The sequence below is a fragment of the Zosterops lateralis genome (genome assembly GCF_965231275.1).
Source record: "Zosterops lateralis genome assembly, chromosome: 3".
In the NCBI taxonomy this organism is placed as follows: Eukaryota; Metazoa; Chordata; class Aves; order Passeriformes; family Zosteropidae; genus Zosterops; species Zosterops lateralis.
In genome coordinates this window covers 78,083,798-78,100,958 of record NC_139764.1, presented here as the reverse complement: position 1 = coordinate 78,100,958, position 17,161 = coordinate 78,083,798, and the positions used below count along the sequence as shown (strand labels likewise).

Here is a 17,161-nt window from a genome sequence, read left to right as displayed (position 1 = left end):
GCTGATAATCTTTTCAGGAAGAAGTGTTACCAGCACTGTTTTGAACACCAAGGTTTATGACTGACTTGAAATTTGCTTTTGTAGAGAGAGAGCTGGCATTGGCACCTTTTCTTTCTCCTTCTAATTCCCAAAACTACATTCTTCTCCTCTTGCTCCTCCCCACCTGCAACTGCAGAAGAGCTGCTTCTTGTGTAATTTACCAGGAAGCACAGAGGAAAATCTCTGTGACCCTAAGCTCACTAACAGCAACACATTTCTGCTCCAGGAAGGGCCCCTAAAGCTCCTCATTCAGCAATTTGTCAAAAAAGACGTCCTGTAGATTTTTACTCTCTTGATGAAAGTCTTGCTATAATTACTGAGCTTAAAGATATTGAATTTTTAAAATATCAATGCAGAGGACATATTAAGAAGCTCCATTAGCTGTGCTACTAGAATGAAACCTAAGACTTCACAATGTCCATTGCAGGATTGTTTTGATGTCTGTTCCACAGATCTTCCCAAAGCATTTCCCATGGGTGATGCTGGCACTACGTGCACTGTACCTTTGTACACACACTGAAAACATAGATGTAACCCTGCTACTTGCTACTTGCCAGGTAGTATCATCTTGATTTTGCTGATAACAGTGACTTGTCTGAGGTCACAGTGGAAAAAAAATTATCATCTTAATCTCATCATGATTCTCAGTGGAGTTCCCTTTGTCTGACACTGAAAATCAAAGGGAAAAAAATTAAATCAGTGGAAAACTGGTGTAGCTTTTCATCTGTTATCCCTGCATTCCCTGTGCCTTTTGAACTTATTTGATTGCCTTTCAGGGACCTGGCTTTTAAATCTAATTAGCATGTTATTACTCTTTATCTGACATGGAAAAGCTGGAATTAATTGCATATTGACTAACTGAACCACTTACAGCAAGGTATTGCATTCATCCAGTGGTGTGCCCACTGGTGTGTGTGAGAACTTGGGGCTCACTGGGCTGCTGTTTGCAGCCTGTGACCTGTAGTACTTGCAGGCACTATGCCCAGAGGAGCTGCAACCTCCAGCAGCAATTATGAGACCTGAAAGCAAAGATGGCTTTCTTGCTTGTGTTGCAGAGCAAAGTTGCCTCAAAGTTGTCTGTACTGCCTCTGCCTACAGCACTCACTGTGTAGCACACACACATTTTGTTTATATATGTATGTGTGAATTTATCTATGTATTGTATGCTCTTTTAGGTGTGTAAATACATTTATCTGTACCAGGTCTGGCTGGGATGGAGTTAGCTTGCTTACCAGCATTGCCTGTGGTGCTGTGCTTTGGCTTTGTGGTGTGCTGTTAACACACAGGTGCTTTGGCTCTGTGCTTGCCTAGCGTGAAGGTTTTCTTTTTCCCACTCTACCCCCCTCCAGTGAACTATTCCAACAGTTTGGGTTGGAAGGGCCCTTAAAGATCTTCTAGTTCTGATGCCCACTGCCATGGCGGGGTATATATATTTTATGTATGGGTATATATTGGGTCCAGAGGAAGGCCATGAAAACAATTTGGGGTCTGGAACATCTCTCTCATGAAGAGAGACTGCAGGAGGTGGGCCTGTTTGGTGTTGAAAAGACAGAGAGGGAATTTCATTAATGCACATAAATATCTCAAAAGCAGGTGCCAAGAGGATGGTGGCAGACACTTTTCAGTGGTGCCCAGTGAGTGGGTGAGGAGCAGTGGCCATAATCTAAACCACAAGAAGTTCCACCTCGACATGAGGAAGAATTTCTTTATGCTGAGGGTGACAGAGCCCTGGAACAGGCTGCTCAGGGAGGTAGTGGATCTCCCTCTGGAGATGTTCCAAACCCGCCTGGACACACTCCTGAGTAACCTGCTCTAGGTGACCCTGCCTTGGCAGGGGGTTGGACTGGATAATTTCTAAAGGTTTCTTCCAACCCTAACGATTCTGTGATAGTAAGATACCTATGTAGGGTATGTATGTGTCTTTATACATACCTATGTATCTATATTTACACACACCTAGGTAGAGCCATAGCTGCAGATGTCACTGTTTATACATGCACAAGACACTCATACCTACATTCCTCTACAGCCACCTCTTTGGGCTATAGGCAGGCGTGTATGTTTTGCAGGCACAGTGCCCCATCCACGCTGTGCAGACGCTGTCTGTGCCCCGCGTGTGCACTCACACTGACACACGGGCCGCTCCCCGGGCCGGGCCGGGCCGGGCCGTGTCCCCATGGCAACGCCCGGGGCCGGCGCTCGGCCGCTCCCGCCCCGCCGGGACACGGGACACGGGACACGGGACACGGGACACGGGACACGGGACAGCGGCACCGCTCTGGGGCTGGGCCCGGAGAGGGGGCTCGGCAGGCGCCGGGGCCCGGCCCAGAAGGTGACATTTTGAGAAGGGACTCTCGCTGAAGTGAATGTGAGCCGGCTGAGGCGCGTGTGTTGGGCCAGCATGGCCGGCGAGCTGACCCCCAGGGCCGTCCGGAGGATCATCCGGCAGGCCGGGCTGAGGTGCGCGGCCCGCGGACACAGGCTCTCCGAAACCCTGGTGGCCTTCATGGTGAGCGCCACAGGAGCCCTCGGGCTGGGGCAGCTCAGGGGTCAGGCTTTCGGGGGTGACCCCAGCTTGGAAATACCTTGGTTTCCAATTGCAGTAAGAAATTTTAAAGGGGCATTCAGAGACATCCAGTACAGGGTCCTAAAAACCTGGAAAAGTATTTCATTCCCCTGAAATCTCATGTGAATATAACGCTCCAAGAAGGCTGCAGGTCCTGAATCCTGAAAACTCTCTGAACTCCAGAGCTCTTTCTCAGTTTTCTTCTGCATTCAGACAAACCATTGTTTTCTTCCAGAAGTGAAAAAAAGAAGTGTTACCAAGTTTTAATAATGTTTCTTCACACTGTGATGAATGACTGTGTGATGCATAGGTGAATGTTTAATGCAGCAGCTGTATTTGTTCTTCAATGTTTACCTCCTCCCTCTATTACGATGGATAATTTTGTTTGTTTCTCTGCTCAGACAGGACCAGGTTGTATAAATGAAGTGAATATTTGAAGGAGTGGGCTCTGATCCCACTTAAAGTGAAAATTTAATGGAATCAGTCTCAGTATTGTCCTCGGTAGACAATTACAAGTATCCTCAAAACATTATATATTTTGGCATCTCTTAGAAGACACAGCACTGCTTCAGCATATCATCTGAATGCACCTGCAAAGCTGTGTCTAAAGAAACATAGGCTAGGTTCCTTTTTTATTGATGATCAGCTCTTGATAAACTTGAATATAAATGTAAATGCTTCACAGCAGTACTGTTGATGTGCTATTTTTTCCCCCTAAAGGTGACACTGCAGCTTTAGAAAATAGATTGGGCTCAAAAGCAGACTAGGCAGGAAAATTTTAATGAGTAAAAAAATCATACAAGTGGCTGGCAAGACACACAGCATGAACACCAATTGCAAACATGCACTTATTTTCCTGCATGCAGAACGCTGTGGGGTTTTTATTTAAATGGTAAATGTTTATTCTGATGCTTATAACACCAACTTGGGAGTTTTTAAACAATGATAGGTTTTCAAAAAATGTTACTTAGGAAAATATTTTTCCAAGTAATTTTAAAAGGAGCTATATTTAAATATTTGTATCACAAAAAGTTTTTTTTCTTTATTTGTACCTGAGAACTGAGATTGAAACTGGCGAGATGTGAAATGAAGTAATTTTGTTTCATTATCAAAGACTGAAATGGATTAAAAAAGAATAGTTAAGAAATATTGAATTCATCTGACATTTTTCCAAAAATAAATGGTGAATTGCAAAGATCATATTTTGAGACATAAATTAATATTTTTCTTTTGATAATCTCTAGGTGAAAGCTGTTGTTTTAGATCCAAGAAACGACTATAATATGGATGAAATCCTTACAGAAAATGATATGCAGGATCTTATCCAGGTAATCTGACATTATATTGAGAGTCAGTACTTATCTAAGACTATAGCATTATTTGCTACCTGTTCCTGTAACTAAAATTACATGAATACTATTAAAATTTTAGTGCTACTTTATTCTTATGGCTCTCTAGCTAAAGACTGGACTGTGTTTCCATAAATAAATGTTTTAGAAAAGCTTTTTATGGAGAGAATGGTAGTGAGAGGGCTCTACAGCCATTATGAAACCTGTAGTAGATCACTGTCAGTTCAGATGTTTCCCCAGAGATGAGAAAGAACTCACTTCTCTGACTCTCTTTTTAGCTGTGTGTTACCAGACTGCTTGACACAACAAACCCATCCCTAAGCACAATTAAGATGCAAGTTTACTTTGATATGAACTATGCAAACCGAGGTAATTTTAAGTATGTTTTCATAGACGTTGATGCTTCAGTTTATAATTTAATAATAATAATTACTATTAAATGAATCCTGTCAGTAAAGTAAAATAAAAATCCCAGGAGAAATTTACTGTGCAGGAGTCTGATGTATGGATATAGTAGGGAAAAGTGTACATTAGATTTGAGAGTACACTCTTCTCATGCTGTCTGAGAGATTTACAGAACATAATGTATTAGGTTGCTTGAGGACAATTACACTTTCAGGTTCAGTGGTTAGCTGCCTTCAGCAAGAAAAGCTTGCACCTGCACCTGTGTGTCTGAAGGTACACAGAACAGAGTATTTTATCGATATCCCTAACTGGGAGATTTTAGTAATCTTGAACCGTCAGTTACAGTTTTAGCTAAGTAGATGTTTTTGTCTCATCAGCAGTAATTTCATATGGTCTGAGAATGAGAATGTGAAAATAAAACAAGATGGGGAAAATGCCTCTGTTGTAAATGTAATTTCAGATCTCAAAGGGACAAAGGAAGCTGGCTGGGAAATAGAAGACACAGAACAAGAATAGATGTGAGAAAAGCATTTCTCTCTGGGAAGATAATGAAAATGTTTTCCTGTTAGCATGGATTAAAACCAAATATTAGCAACACTGAGAGCTGCTCCTAAATCCTCTGAACTCTATAAGCTCAGTAACTGCAGCAAGTTTTTGAGATGCTGAGTAGTATTCAGACTTGAGCATGTAACTTCAGGTGTGTTTGAAATATGTGTGAGTATGTAAGTTAGGTCCTCCTACAGTCAGAGGAGTCCAGAAAGCCAGAGACTTGCTGTTTAATTTGGTCTGAACAGTTCTCAGGACTCTACTGACTGATGTTAATCATGCTAATTACATTAAACTCTGCTGGTTTTAATTCTAATGGTGAGGTACTATGAACATCTCTTCCATGTACCTGTGCTTCAGAAACCTTAAGTTGGTGCTCTGACTGTGGAAATGAATTTCACCCTCTGTATAAGCCAAATTTCAAAGAATTTAGATAGCACTTTCTAAGTGTCCTTCTTTCCTAGATGAATTAGTGAGTGAAAAGGAGCGTGTTCTGGAAGGAAAAATGGCTCCTGTGGTTAGAGCTATCACAGAAAGTGGTCCACATGCAGAAGAAGAAATGGAGAATGTGTATCAAAAGATCGTTACCTATGCACTGCTGAGATCTGGCCTGGGATCCCCAACAGATATTGAGGCTATCAGGGAGGTAACAGGTCAGTAAACTCCCAGTTGTGAAACTGGGCTTTTCTTCTTGAAAAATAAAATTTCACCTTCTCTGTGCTGATACTTAGATACAAATGTGGTAAACTGTGATGAATGCTCATTATTCAAACTGTCATTGCTCAGCCTTGAAGTGTAAATTTCCCATAAATTTCCTACTTTTTGCGTTTGTTCAGGAGAGGCTATTTTTGCTTATTGAGTGATTTTTTTTCCTGTTCCCTCATATTGAGGGTTTTCTCCAACTTTGGAATGCTTATAGCTGCCTTGCAGAGTGTATTCCCCCAGACAGAGATGATTATTTTCATCTCACTCAGTAAGAAGGACAAAGAACAACAGCTGAAAGATCTTGCCATGCTAGTCACAGGAATTCGTTTATACAACAAGGAGTGCCAGAAAGGAGGAAGTGGCATTGATGACTGTAAGTGAACAACTGCATTTGAACTGGGTATTCTGGGAATTCATTCTTCCTGGGCTTCCTCACTGGAGCTGCTCCAATAATTTCCCATCTCAGGGAGGCCTATTATTGTTATTTTACAAACTAGTAAACTGAGAATTGAAAATTGTGCAGATTCTCTCAAGTAATCCATGTCAGTTGTAGCAACAGAGTTGTATCTCTACTATACTACATATATATATATATATACACATACTATACATCTCTACTATACTATATACTGTATATATCTCTACTATAAAGCAAGTTTTCTCACATTCCTTGACTTGACTGTGATATTTCCCCACCTGTAATTCTAAATATTTGAAACAACTTGACTAGTGAAACAGGGTGGTTGAATCTGATTCACAAGTATTTGGAAATGCATGAATATAAGGACAAAATTTAGAGATCAGAATTTCATTGGAAGACCATTATGCTCAAATATTACACTTTAATCATTTGATAATGATTTAATTAACTGTTTTTATACATATTTCATATTTATTCTATGTGAATAGTGCCCAACATCCTGCACAAAGCCATTCCATCAACTACACGGACTCTCGATGAACGCCTGAATTCCTGCCAGCTGCTGGCCCACCGCTACACAGCCCTGTTGGAATCCATGCAGGAAGACCCCCACAGACACTCCCAGCTTAGTACTTTTAAATTTAAAGAAGCACTGTTCAGTGTGAGACAATATGAAGCCTTCCTTTGCATCCTTCAGGTGAGATAGAATTCTTACATCCTGTGGACTTTTATTGCAGGTGGAATGTCTTCAAGTTACCTACTTGCATAGGACAGAAATGTAAGAAAAGTTATTCGGAAATAAATTAAATAAAATACAATATATCCCTAGATAAAGAACCATAGATCGTTTAGGTTTGAAAATATTCTTAAAATCAAATCCAACCATTAACCTATTAGCCTGGCACTGCCAAGTCCACCATTGAACAATTGTTTGCATACTGATTCTCTGCCCCAGAAGGCATGAGAGAAAAAAATCTCCTTGATCAACCCATAAATCATCTGAATTTGAGTCTGGAGACACCTCCAAAATATATAGAGTCATCAAAAGTCTTTGAAGAATAGCATTTAAATTCTTGTTTTGTTAATGAAGAGCTTTTCATTTGTCTTTTGAGAAATTGCAGATTTTTATTATCCTTTCCTGTATAAGGCATTGAATAAAAATTTGTGGGTTTGGTTTTGTTGGTTTTGTGTTTGTTTTTTTGTTGTTGTTGTTCTCTTCATTGGGAAAATGTAGAGGATTTTCTATAAAAATTGGTAGTTTATATGTGAGTGAAGTGCCTGAACACCTGAATATTTAAGGAAAAATGTATTTTGTGGAAAGATAGAATACATTTCACTCCCTAAAACAATTGTTCTGGAAATAGTTGAATGAAAAGGCCCAGGTAAATACTTATTACTAAATAATTGATTTTTAGAGTATGATAACATCTTACCTGATGTTCTCTTTCCAGTCTAATGCAATTACAAGTGCTCAGGAAGTTGAATCATTGGAGGTTAAGTTTAAAGCAGCAATGATGGCATTGAAAAACACAGTGCAGGATAAGATTTCCATAGAGTCCAAAGAAGTTTTTGTAAGTATTATGAATGGAAAAACCATTATTTCTTCAGTATAAAAAAATACTGAAGTATGATATTTTGCTGGTGTGTTTTTGAATAGTTTATGTTTATAAAGAGGCTACATATTTTTCTCTCTATTACAATATCATCTGTGATTTTTGAAGGGGCAGCTAAGAGACGTGCAAGGTACAAAAAGGGAGCAAAGGAATTAAATGGTATTTTACTGTAAGTGTCTTGAGTTGTCATTATTTGTAGATTTATGCTGATATCTTCCTTTTTTTTTTTGTGTGTGTATATATTCTTTCCTGTTTCTTGCAGAAACTGTAAGAACATAATGATTGCAGAAAACAGCACATCAGATTGTGATTTTTTTAAAGTTCTCTCAGATACCAATCCCTGTAATTATAGTATGAGTCACTGATATAATTTTTCTGAAGAAAAATTTCTTCAGAAAGGGTTTCTGTGATGGAGGTGTCAGCCTCTTTTCTCCTCCCAATAGCTTCTGAACTGTTTCAGGTTCAAGTTTCAGCCACATTTGTCAGAGTCCAAAGATCTCAAAATATGTCATTTTCTGCAAGTTTTGTGGGAAAAAAGAGAGGAACTGGGGATACACAGTTAGAGCCTTACCAAGGGCAGGTCTGAAATGGTTTGTGTGCTCTCTGGCAAATGATCAGCCACTGAAGGATTGATGTTCTGTACTGTTGCACTCGGTTGGGAGCTAAAGGACGTGGGAAGGAGGTATTAGGGGGAAAGGGAATAAGTGCTGTGAACTACAGGTATTATGAGGGAGGCTGCTTGATGAGCCTGTGAAAATCTGGGATTTTTATGCTGGCACGTTATAAAGGAATTGGAGAGAAATATGCTAAAAAACAGCTTCATTTAATTTGCTTTGCATGTAAGAGCTTGTTATTTTGTGTGATTTGATTATCACTCTAATTCCTTGTGGTTAGCTGCTGCACCAGCATGCAGTTTCATACATATTTTAGGTTATTTTTCAACATTCTAAGTTAATTATTGGAAAGCAAAATAAAGCCTACTGTGAGGAAGAGGAAGATCATGACCCCCACATACTCAGAGTATTTTTTACACTTCCCATAAGAGCATCCAAGCTGGAAACTCATGGGAACAGCACTTTAACTGAGTGATCCAAGCTCAAATTTATGTATGCTTTTGATTCAATAAATCAGATATTCTCATTTGGAGAACATTTTCCCCTCTTATCCAGCTACTCACAGCAGTTTTTCCTCTTCTACATCTTTGTGGGGCTTAAGTGACTGATATACCTTACCCTTTTCCCTAAAAGCTGTCTATTGTTGTTTGCTGCCTTCCTAGAATTTTTTTTCTCTTTTAGTTGGATAATTGTTTTGTCTTCTCTGCTGAAGAGGGAATATATAATGCCTTTTGATTTCAGATCTTTTTCAGATACAGATTTTTCTATTAACACACCATTTAAAAACTTTTCTTGTCTTTGTCTTGTTGCTGACAAGCTGGATCCTCTACAAAGGTAGAGATGCAAGGCATTCTGTCTTTTAAAAAGCATAGGATAAGGCCTTATTTGTAGTAAACATTTGTTTTAGGAAAAATAGTACATTTCATGAATATTCTTTGTTTATTCTATTAAGAGTGTTTTTAATCTTCCTTTAGTTTCTTCCATTTTTTGTAGCCATAACATTTCCACAGCATTAGCAATGCTGATGAATTCCAGAGCTGGCTCTGTTGGCTGCTCTTACGACAATGCTGTTAACATGCATAGAATGTGTGGTTAAGTGTACGTTTCAGATTGGCTGAATTTCTTCCTGTAAATGCTCTCTGTATGTTTAGATGTAACAGGGCACTGTTACAGGTCACTGTTATTGAAAACAGCATTTAAACTTAAAGCTTATAGGCTGCTTCTTTATGTGCCTACACCTGTGTGCCAACAGCATGTCAGTGCTGGGAAGGGCAGCTTCCAGTTTTGCCCTGAACCTTGGACCACTCTGAAGAGGCCTGCACCCCTTTATTTGACACACATGTGGAGGCTGTGGTACCAACTCACTCTGGAAGCAGGGCAGACAAAATAAAAAAACGTGATAGTTTGTATATAGGTGTGGCTTTACCTACTTTGGTAATTAATCAGGTGTGTTCCTTCTGGTCCTTGCTCCTGTACACCATTTTTCCAGTTATAAAACTGTATTATCAGTGAAGTGCTAAATTCAAAGCATAGTCACAGTATATATTTATTTAAGAAAGGCCCTGGAGTAAAATTTAGAAATGTACTACTCTTGCCTGTGGGTTGACATGTTAGATATACTTGCTTTAGGCATATGTGGTGGAAGCTCATCTTACAATGTCCCCGAGTTCCCCTGGAATTTCTGGTTGCCGAAGGCCTTGGAGATCAGCCTTGCTTTGTTTATAGCTGAGATTGTTGTGTACAGAGTTTGGGTTACAGTGTAGACATAAAACAAATCTGAATTTCAAATAATTTTCTTGATGTTCTAGCCTCTGTTTATGGAACTTTCTAAGCTTTGGACTGGCTATCAGAATGAACTGCTACTGCTTAGCTTCCTCACAAATATGGCTGACAATCTGCAACAATTCTTGGAAATCCATACACAGCTTTTTTCAGAAGAAATGCTAACATCTCTTCTGGAAGGAGTGGCTGTGAAAAGTGATGAGGAAAGGATAAAAGAAACCATGGGTATGGAAAGTTGAAACTTTTTGGTTTTCCTTAATTTTCCAAGATTTTATAATTTGAATTTTCTTTACAATAGGTGCTTTACAGAAGGTGCTGTATATTGATTTTTAACACTCAGAATTTGCACAGTAAATTAAAATAAGCCTTGTAGTGTAGCTTGGAATTTTATTTTTACATGTAAAATTAAAATAGAGCTTCTAAAACTAATGCTACTAAAGACAGTTCTTGCAGGACTGATTTTCAGTAGGTTCTCTTTCAAGGCAGGACTAAAGTTTGGTTTTTGGGATCTAGGCACTGCAGGTCATCCTGTAAAAAGCACAGTAATCTGGTCACCCTGTAATATTACTAGCTTTTAGACATCTGATATTTTAATACTGAATTCCTTCCTTTGCTTTATCTTTTCTTAGGAACCAGAGTGAATGTTTCTGATTTCAAGAACCAAGAATGGTTTTTTCCAGAGACTACTGATAATTTTGATCAGTTGCTAATCCAGTACCATGGGTTCTGTGCACATTCAATTGGTGTGAAAGGTATCACCCTACCAGGTATGCTTTGTAGTTAGACAAGGATTAGGGAAAATGTAAAGACCTTCTGAATGCATCCTCTTAATGTCAATGCTGGAATACTGTTTTTCCACTTTTGCAATTTTCACTCCAGATAATTTATTTCCCTTGTTAAAGTATCTTTCTTAAATGCACAAATGAACTGCCCTTAGCAGAAGGCAGGAGAGCTTGAAGAGCAAGCAAGGGCAGAAACAAGATGGGATGGATAAATGTTTCCTTCTGCTGTATTCATCTGTATAATCTACACTGCAGCTGAATACAGATTTAGTTACTGTTGCTAATGTGCTATAATGTAGGCATAGGGGAATGGCCATTCCTTCTATTTTGTGTATCCCTGTGTGCAAACAGAGCTATTCAGGCCTGCCTCATATGTATTTTTAAACAGTCGTGACAAAGTACTAAAAATCTTTCCTGAAAAGAATGCAGAAGTGCACTCGATCAAGTCAACTAATTGTAGGAATTTTTGGTTTCTCTAGGTTCATTTGTCTTGAAAGTTATCCTTATTTCAACTATCCTAATTCATGTTTTCTGTCTCTCTATCCTTTCTAGAACCTGTCCATACAGAATTTTTTAAGCCTATGGGCGTTTGGAAGGAAATATGGCCATTTACTTGTCAGTATTAAAGAATAGATATTTTAACAGCAATATAATTTACTTACACTTACTTAGTATTGCACATGAGAACAGCTGTCCTGAGTTGGACTGAAGGTCCTTCTAGCCCTGTATCTGATTACTGCACATGGACAGTCATGAACACTTTAAAAATATGAGAATTCAAGTCAAAGTGATCCTTCCTTAATTATATCCTTCCTTGTTCTAGCAGTTAGTGGTTATGGGATTTCCCCTGATTAATGTTAAGTCTGTAGCCTTCTGTTGAATAATCCTTCAAAGAGGTTTTTCATTTATCTAATTGATTTTGGAATCCATCTTGGGTTTGTCATGGGATATTCTTATTCTCAAGAGCCCCACAATTATGATTATATATGCTATGTAAAGGTACCTCTTTTTGAGATGGTATTAAGCTCTGGCTTGATAATTTCAACAAAGACTTGATAGTCCTTCTGTTAAAAAAAAATTACAAAATAGTAATTTTATATTGCATACAATTCATGGTTTTATAACCCCCTATCATATTATTTATTTTTTCATTTTAATGCTGAGGAGGCTTCTTTCTTTAACCTCTCCTTCTATGAAAGGTCTCACAAGCCTTTCATCACTCCTAGCTCCCTTTTACTTGTTCTGTTGTGTTGGAACAAAATGTGTTGTTACAAATGTAGCTGACAGGTTGTTATCATGTTGGTTTTCTTCTCTTCCTCTGTTTGCATACGAATAATTCCTTTTTTGACTGAGTATTTTCAAGGCACTGTCTATGATGATTCTGGTCTTTCCTGGGCAATGACATCTGAAGCACAACCTGCCACTGTCCTTGAAATTAGTTTGTGTTTTCCTATATAAATTATTTGACCTTTATTGACAATTCATTTTGTCTGTCAATTTGTCTGTTCAGCTTCCCAGCAGCTTTATCTGCTTCTTCAGTTAATTTCAGTGTTATGCCCTTTGGCATAAATGCACTACTGATCTGCAATCAGATATTTGCTGGAGATTTTAGGGGAAACATTTGAGGGTAGAGACTGGTTTCTTATGCCTTTGCTGTATGTGTTTTATCTGTTGCTTTTCTGAGACATGCACCTAAGGCATGCTGGATGTGAACTGATCAAAAGCAGTTTTACTGATCTAACAAAATAGACTTTTCTATATTAAAAAAAAAGGCTTGCTTTCAAGGGTTTATATTGAGTTCAGAAAAAGAAAGAAGTGAAACTAACTTGACGGGAACAGACTTGATTAAGAATGTCTTTTGTATTGGATCTCACACTGTTCACTATTTTAAATTGTGGAGCTTATTTTGGGTTGGCTTTTCTTCTCATTTTTAGGAAATCCTGCTATTGGAATTTTGAAGCACAAGGAGAAATATTATGTTTTCAGTTCAAAAGAAGCTGCATACATTTTTGCTCAAGATCCAGATAAGTTCATTCAATTGAATGTAGAAAAAGCAAAAGAATATTCAGAACTAATTCAACTGCTTGAACTCCATCATCAGTTTGAATACCTTGTTCTCCATACACAGGTACACACTGCCCATGCCTCTTGCTGAACAGCTGCTGAGTCACTGGTTGGTCTATCCGTTCTAAAAGAGAACAGATGAAATGTATCTGTAGGAAAGAAGTAAAATCCTCTGCCTGTCTGAAGGTCCATCTTTCCCAGGTCTTCAGAGTGTTGAAGAAACTGCTTAATGTCATTCTCACCTTATTTATTTATAGGGGAATATGTAGATCCAAAGCATTCTGGCAGTGATAAAAGCTGTTGTTAGTCTGTAGCCTAGGCAGGTCTTGTCTTATGTTTCTTTTCCTCATTTTTGCAAAAGTAGCTTGAAGGACCAGTAAATAAATGCAAGAGAAGCTATGTCAGATATGATGCTAACTGGAGTTTGAGCTTAGCAGTCCATCCATGTGTGCTGGATGAGGGTGTAGGGGTATCTGAGGACAGGAGTTATGGAACATATTACAAAATAAAAGGAGAGTCATCAGTAATGAATGTGATGGTGTTACTTTGTGAAATTCAAAGACCTGATTTGGATTTATAGACAACATTCTTTGTGATCACTTGTGAATTTTAGATCCCTAGCAGTGGAAAGAACGTAGTCCTGAACTCCTGAACTGACCCTTGGTTTGAAACATAGTTTATATCCCAGCTGTGGCAGAGATGTGTGCACTTCTCCCAGTTGTGATTTGTGATTTTTAGTCCATTCATGAAGACAAACTGAGGTGCCTGCATCATAAAATACTGGTGGTGGTACCTTTTTTTTTTTCCAAAATCCAGTGATTAGCCACTCACTAGGTAGGCAGGAGCCTGCAGTTCAGCTGTGGCCTCTGCCTCAAGGGGTTTTTGTCAGAAATGAAATCCATCAGATACTTAATGTTTTCCTTTTAGTTCCTTAAAGTTTCCTTTTAGTGGGGGCATGGGGAACAAAAATCTTGTTGAATGTAAAAATCATCATCCACTTGTGGTTTGCAGGTCTCTATTTGCTTTTAAAAAGTAGCATACCCATATACTATTTCTCTGTATTCTTCTCAATGCCTTGCTTGGCTTTTGTTGTTTCTTTTCATCCAGACCAGAAATGCAACTAAAGGTTTGATGAAACGACCCCCAAAATGTGACAGTGGTACTCAAACTGATACTCATATCTTGCCTCCAACTATTGTGAGATCCTATGAATGGAATGAATGGGAATTGAGAAGAAAAGCCATAAAATTGGTTTGTACTGTTATTACCACATTTTCATTGTTGGATAACAAATTTAAGAATAAATTATTCTTAACTTCTGTTTCTTGAAACATAAATCTAACCTTTTATTCTGAGACATCCACTTCATTACAACTGGTTCACTTTTTTTTCTAGGTATTTTCTCTCCTTATTTCTAGGCTTCTTCTATCATTTCTTCCATATTTTCCCTGTTTTTTGAGCAGTGCTTCTCTTAATTTCAATTTTTTCAGTTGCTTTCTTTATGTACTAAGTTTGTTGTTTTGAATTAAATTGCATTGAATATTAAAGTTGTTCTACATTTAAATACAGTTTAATGGGTTGAAGATACTGCTATGTAATTTCTTTGTGGAAAAAAGCCAGAGCAAATATTTGTCATACTATCAGGATTTTCTAATGGATTGGAAATCACAGTCTGTCCACAGAAGGTTCACCACATACGTACATAAAAACTTTTAAATTAACAGTAAATATTTCAGAAGCTTCTTTCTAGGGCTTGCCAGCATATGTAGTTGTCAAGGCATAGCACCTGATTTTCACAATTCAATCAAAATGAACAACTTTTGAGTGCAGGGAATATCACAGTTAATAATATCAAGTGAACATATAATACTAAAGGTTGTTTTTTTTTTTTTCTACTGTGAACAGATGCACTGTGGAGGCCTGTGGTCTGATGGGCAGCCAATTTCCTTTCTGTTTTTCTTTTTACCATGAAATCTCTAACATTATTAAAGGAAACCAAAATTGTGGACTGAGGAGTCTTGCCAGTGTTGATAGCTCATAAAGTATTCTATGAAATAGTTGTTACTGAGGTGTATAAAGAAGCCAGTTAGGTTTACAAGAAGCCTAGCTAAAAGCCTCTTCTGCTTCTGTAAAGGACAAAAGTACATAAATAAACATAAAATGTGGTCAGTGGATCTTTTCCAATATCTGGTCATGAAGACCATTCACAAACAAATTTGTAGCTCATTAGTTTGAAATATTTAGAGAAAGTACTTTAAAGTACTAAAGGTCTTTTTGCCTCAGCTGTCTAAATGTGAGATTAGTGATGTGGAGCTGAAGGAAAAAATCCCAGATACATGCAAAACTGCTTTGACTATGCTGATTTGCAATATGGAGATGATAAAACATTTAATATCAAAGTGATAAAATGACAGGAATAGTTCACCAGTGCATCAATTAATTTAATACATCAGGGAAGCATCAGACATATTTGTGGGTTTTGTTAGAGGATGAGCTCACATACCTTTGGGGTTTTTTGTGCTGCTCAAACTTAGCCAAAAAACCTGTAGTGGTATGAAATATTAAGCTATTACTTTGTTAGAAAACCTGTGTACTGTTAGAAGTAAAATTTTTATCTCACATTTATTTCTCTGTGCAAGCACAGTTCTTTGTAATAGCATATTTTCTGTCATTAAAACCCTCAGAAAAAAAAAAAATTGTCTTTCTTCCCATGCCATCTCCTCTTTAAGTTCCTTATTGTTCTTTTCTGGATTCTGCTTGATGACTCTGCATGTAAGATTCAGTTGTAGATTAAGGTACCAAAATGTGCTTACATTTAGGTGCTTCACCTTCCCATTCCAGCTCTCTCTCCAGAGAGAGAGGCCTCAGTGGTGGAATCTGGAGACTATTTTAACTTGCCCTGATACAACATTTAGGCCAGCTGTATCACTCTCCAGCTTCCACTGACTCCAGTCTTCACTGACTGGACTGGACTCCAGGGACTTTCTCACTTACATGAAGGAGTCTGAATTCCAGCACATGAGAGTGTATTTTGTATTTTTTGAGGAGAACATTATATCATAATTTACATTGTTTTACATCATCACTGACATAGAAGGCTCAGTGGAATAAAGAACATTTTTTTGTTTCAAGCGCTGGCTTTGGAATATTAACACTTTGTGAGAAGTGGTTTTGTTGTTGTATCTACACCAATTTCTGTGAATAACCAGCTTTAATCATAAATTACCCTAACTTTTACCCTTTGTCAAGGGGTTAGTGAGCAAGGTAGTGTAAGAAGGCATTTTTTCACTTTGTGACACCAACCCCTAAACTTCATCACCTTTGGCAGAAACCAGACAAGGACTGGAAGCACTTGCCACGAAAATATTTTATTCTAACAAAACAAAGGTGAAGCATTTAACAAAAATTGAAGGACAACAACCAATGGTATGAAATTATTAAGAGACTCATTTAAAATTGTGTGGGCTACCTAAAGTGCTGTCCACACATCCTGTTAGTTAAGGACTTACCAAGTCACAGTCACAACCATGTATTGACAGGAGGGTAAGTTGGGCCTTGTTCCAGGTTTGTGAAGCCCAGGGATGTAAAACAGACAAACATTCCTGAGTATATACTGGCGCTAAAACGTTCAAACAAAGCTTTGCTTAATCTGAGTATTTTTGTGTCTTCAGGCCAACTTGCGCCGCAAGTTAACTCATGGCATGCAGACTAATCTCAGCCACATGAGAAGAGAGAACTGCACCCAAGTGTACTTGCCAAAAGATGCTGGCACCCAGACTAAGCATGACAGCTCAAGCAATGTACCCAAACCCCAGATTTTCCTGAAAGGTCTCCGAGGAGGATCATCTGCCACTACTCATATGGTCACAGTAGACTTAACAAGACCACTGGATGAAACCTGAGTGAAAATGAGAAACCTGAAGATACATCTTGAATGTATATATAAAAATCCCTGAATATGTCTGAATTTAAACACTAAAGATTTTGCTGTGTCTGTTGATTCCAGGAACAGTTGGTCTGTTTCATTTATCTTATCTGTTGGGGCTGCTGACTGGCATTAAGTGACAGAAGTGATAAGCCTGAAGCACAGATTTTAAATAGCAATTTAGAATCAAGATGTTCTCAAGGACTTTCACTGCTAACATTTAAATGTGTAGCATTCTGGGATTTTACTGAAGTTTTAATGCAACAATTGCTTGTTAAAATACTGTCTTTAAGTGAAAAATCTTGCCCCAGGAAAGTCAGTTGAATGTCACAGCTCCAGCCTTAGAGCAG

At 38.3% G+C, this 17,161-nt stretch overlaps 1 protein-coding gene across 4 annotated transcripts; it reads left to right on the top strand.

Annotated features, from left to right (window-relative positions):
* Nucleotides 1–503: 503 nt before the first annotated feature.
* On the top strand, nucleotides 504–16,895 carry CFAP206 (cilia and flagella associated protein 206). 4 transcript variants are annotated; one of them, XM_083858581.1, is made up of 12 exons: nucleotides 504–596; nucleotides 3,850–3,933; nucleotides 4,233–4,323; nucleotides 5,370–5,558; nucleotides 5,825–5,983; nucleotides 6,520–6,728; nucleotides 7,483–7,602; nucleotides 10,067–10,265; nucleotides 10,670–10,807; nucleotides 12,757–12,950; nucleotides 13,994–14,137; nucleotides 16,558–16,895. In XM_083858581.1, the coding sequence occupies exons 1-12, from the start codon at nucleotides 519–521 to the stop codon at nucleotides 16,786–16,788; spliced, it is 1,836 nt and encodes a 611-aa protein (XP_083714707.1). In that variant the 5' UTR covers nucleotides 504–518; the 3' UTR covers nucleotides 16,789–16,895. The 4 variants fall into 4 exon arrangements, with proteins under 4 accessions (XP_083714707.1, XP_083714706.1, XP_083714708.1 ...); XM_083858580.1 differs by lacking the exon at nucleotides 504–596 and adding an exon at nucleotides 2,292–2,548; XM_083858582.1 differs by lacking the exon at nucleotides 504–596 and adding an exon at nucleotides 2,620–2,915.
* Nucleotides 16,896–17,161: the final 266 nt, after the last annotated feature.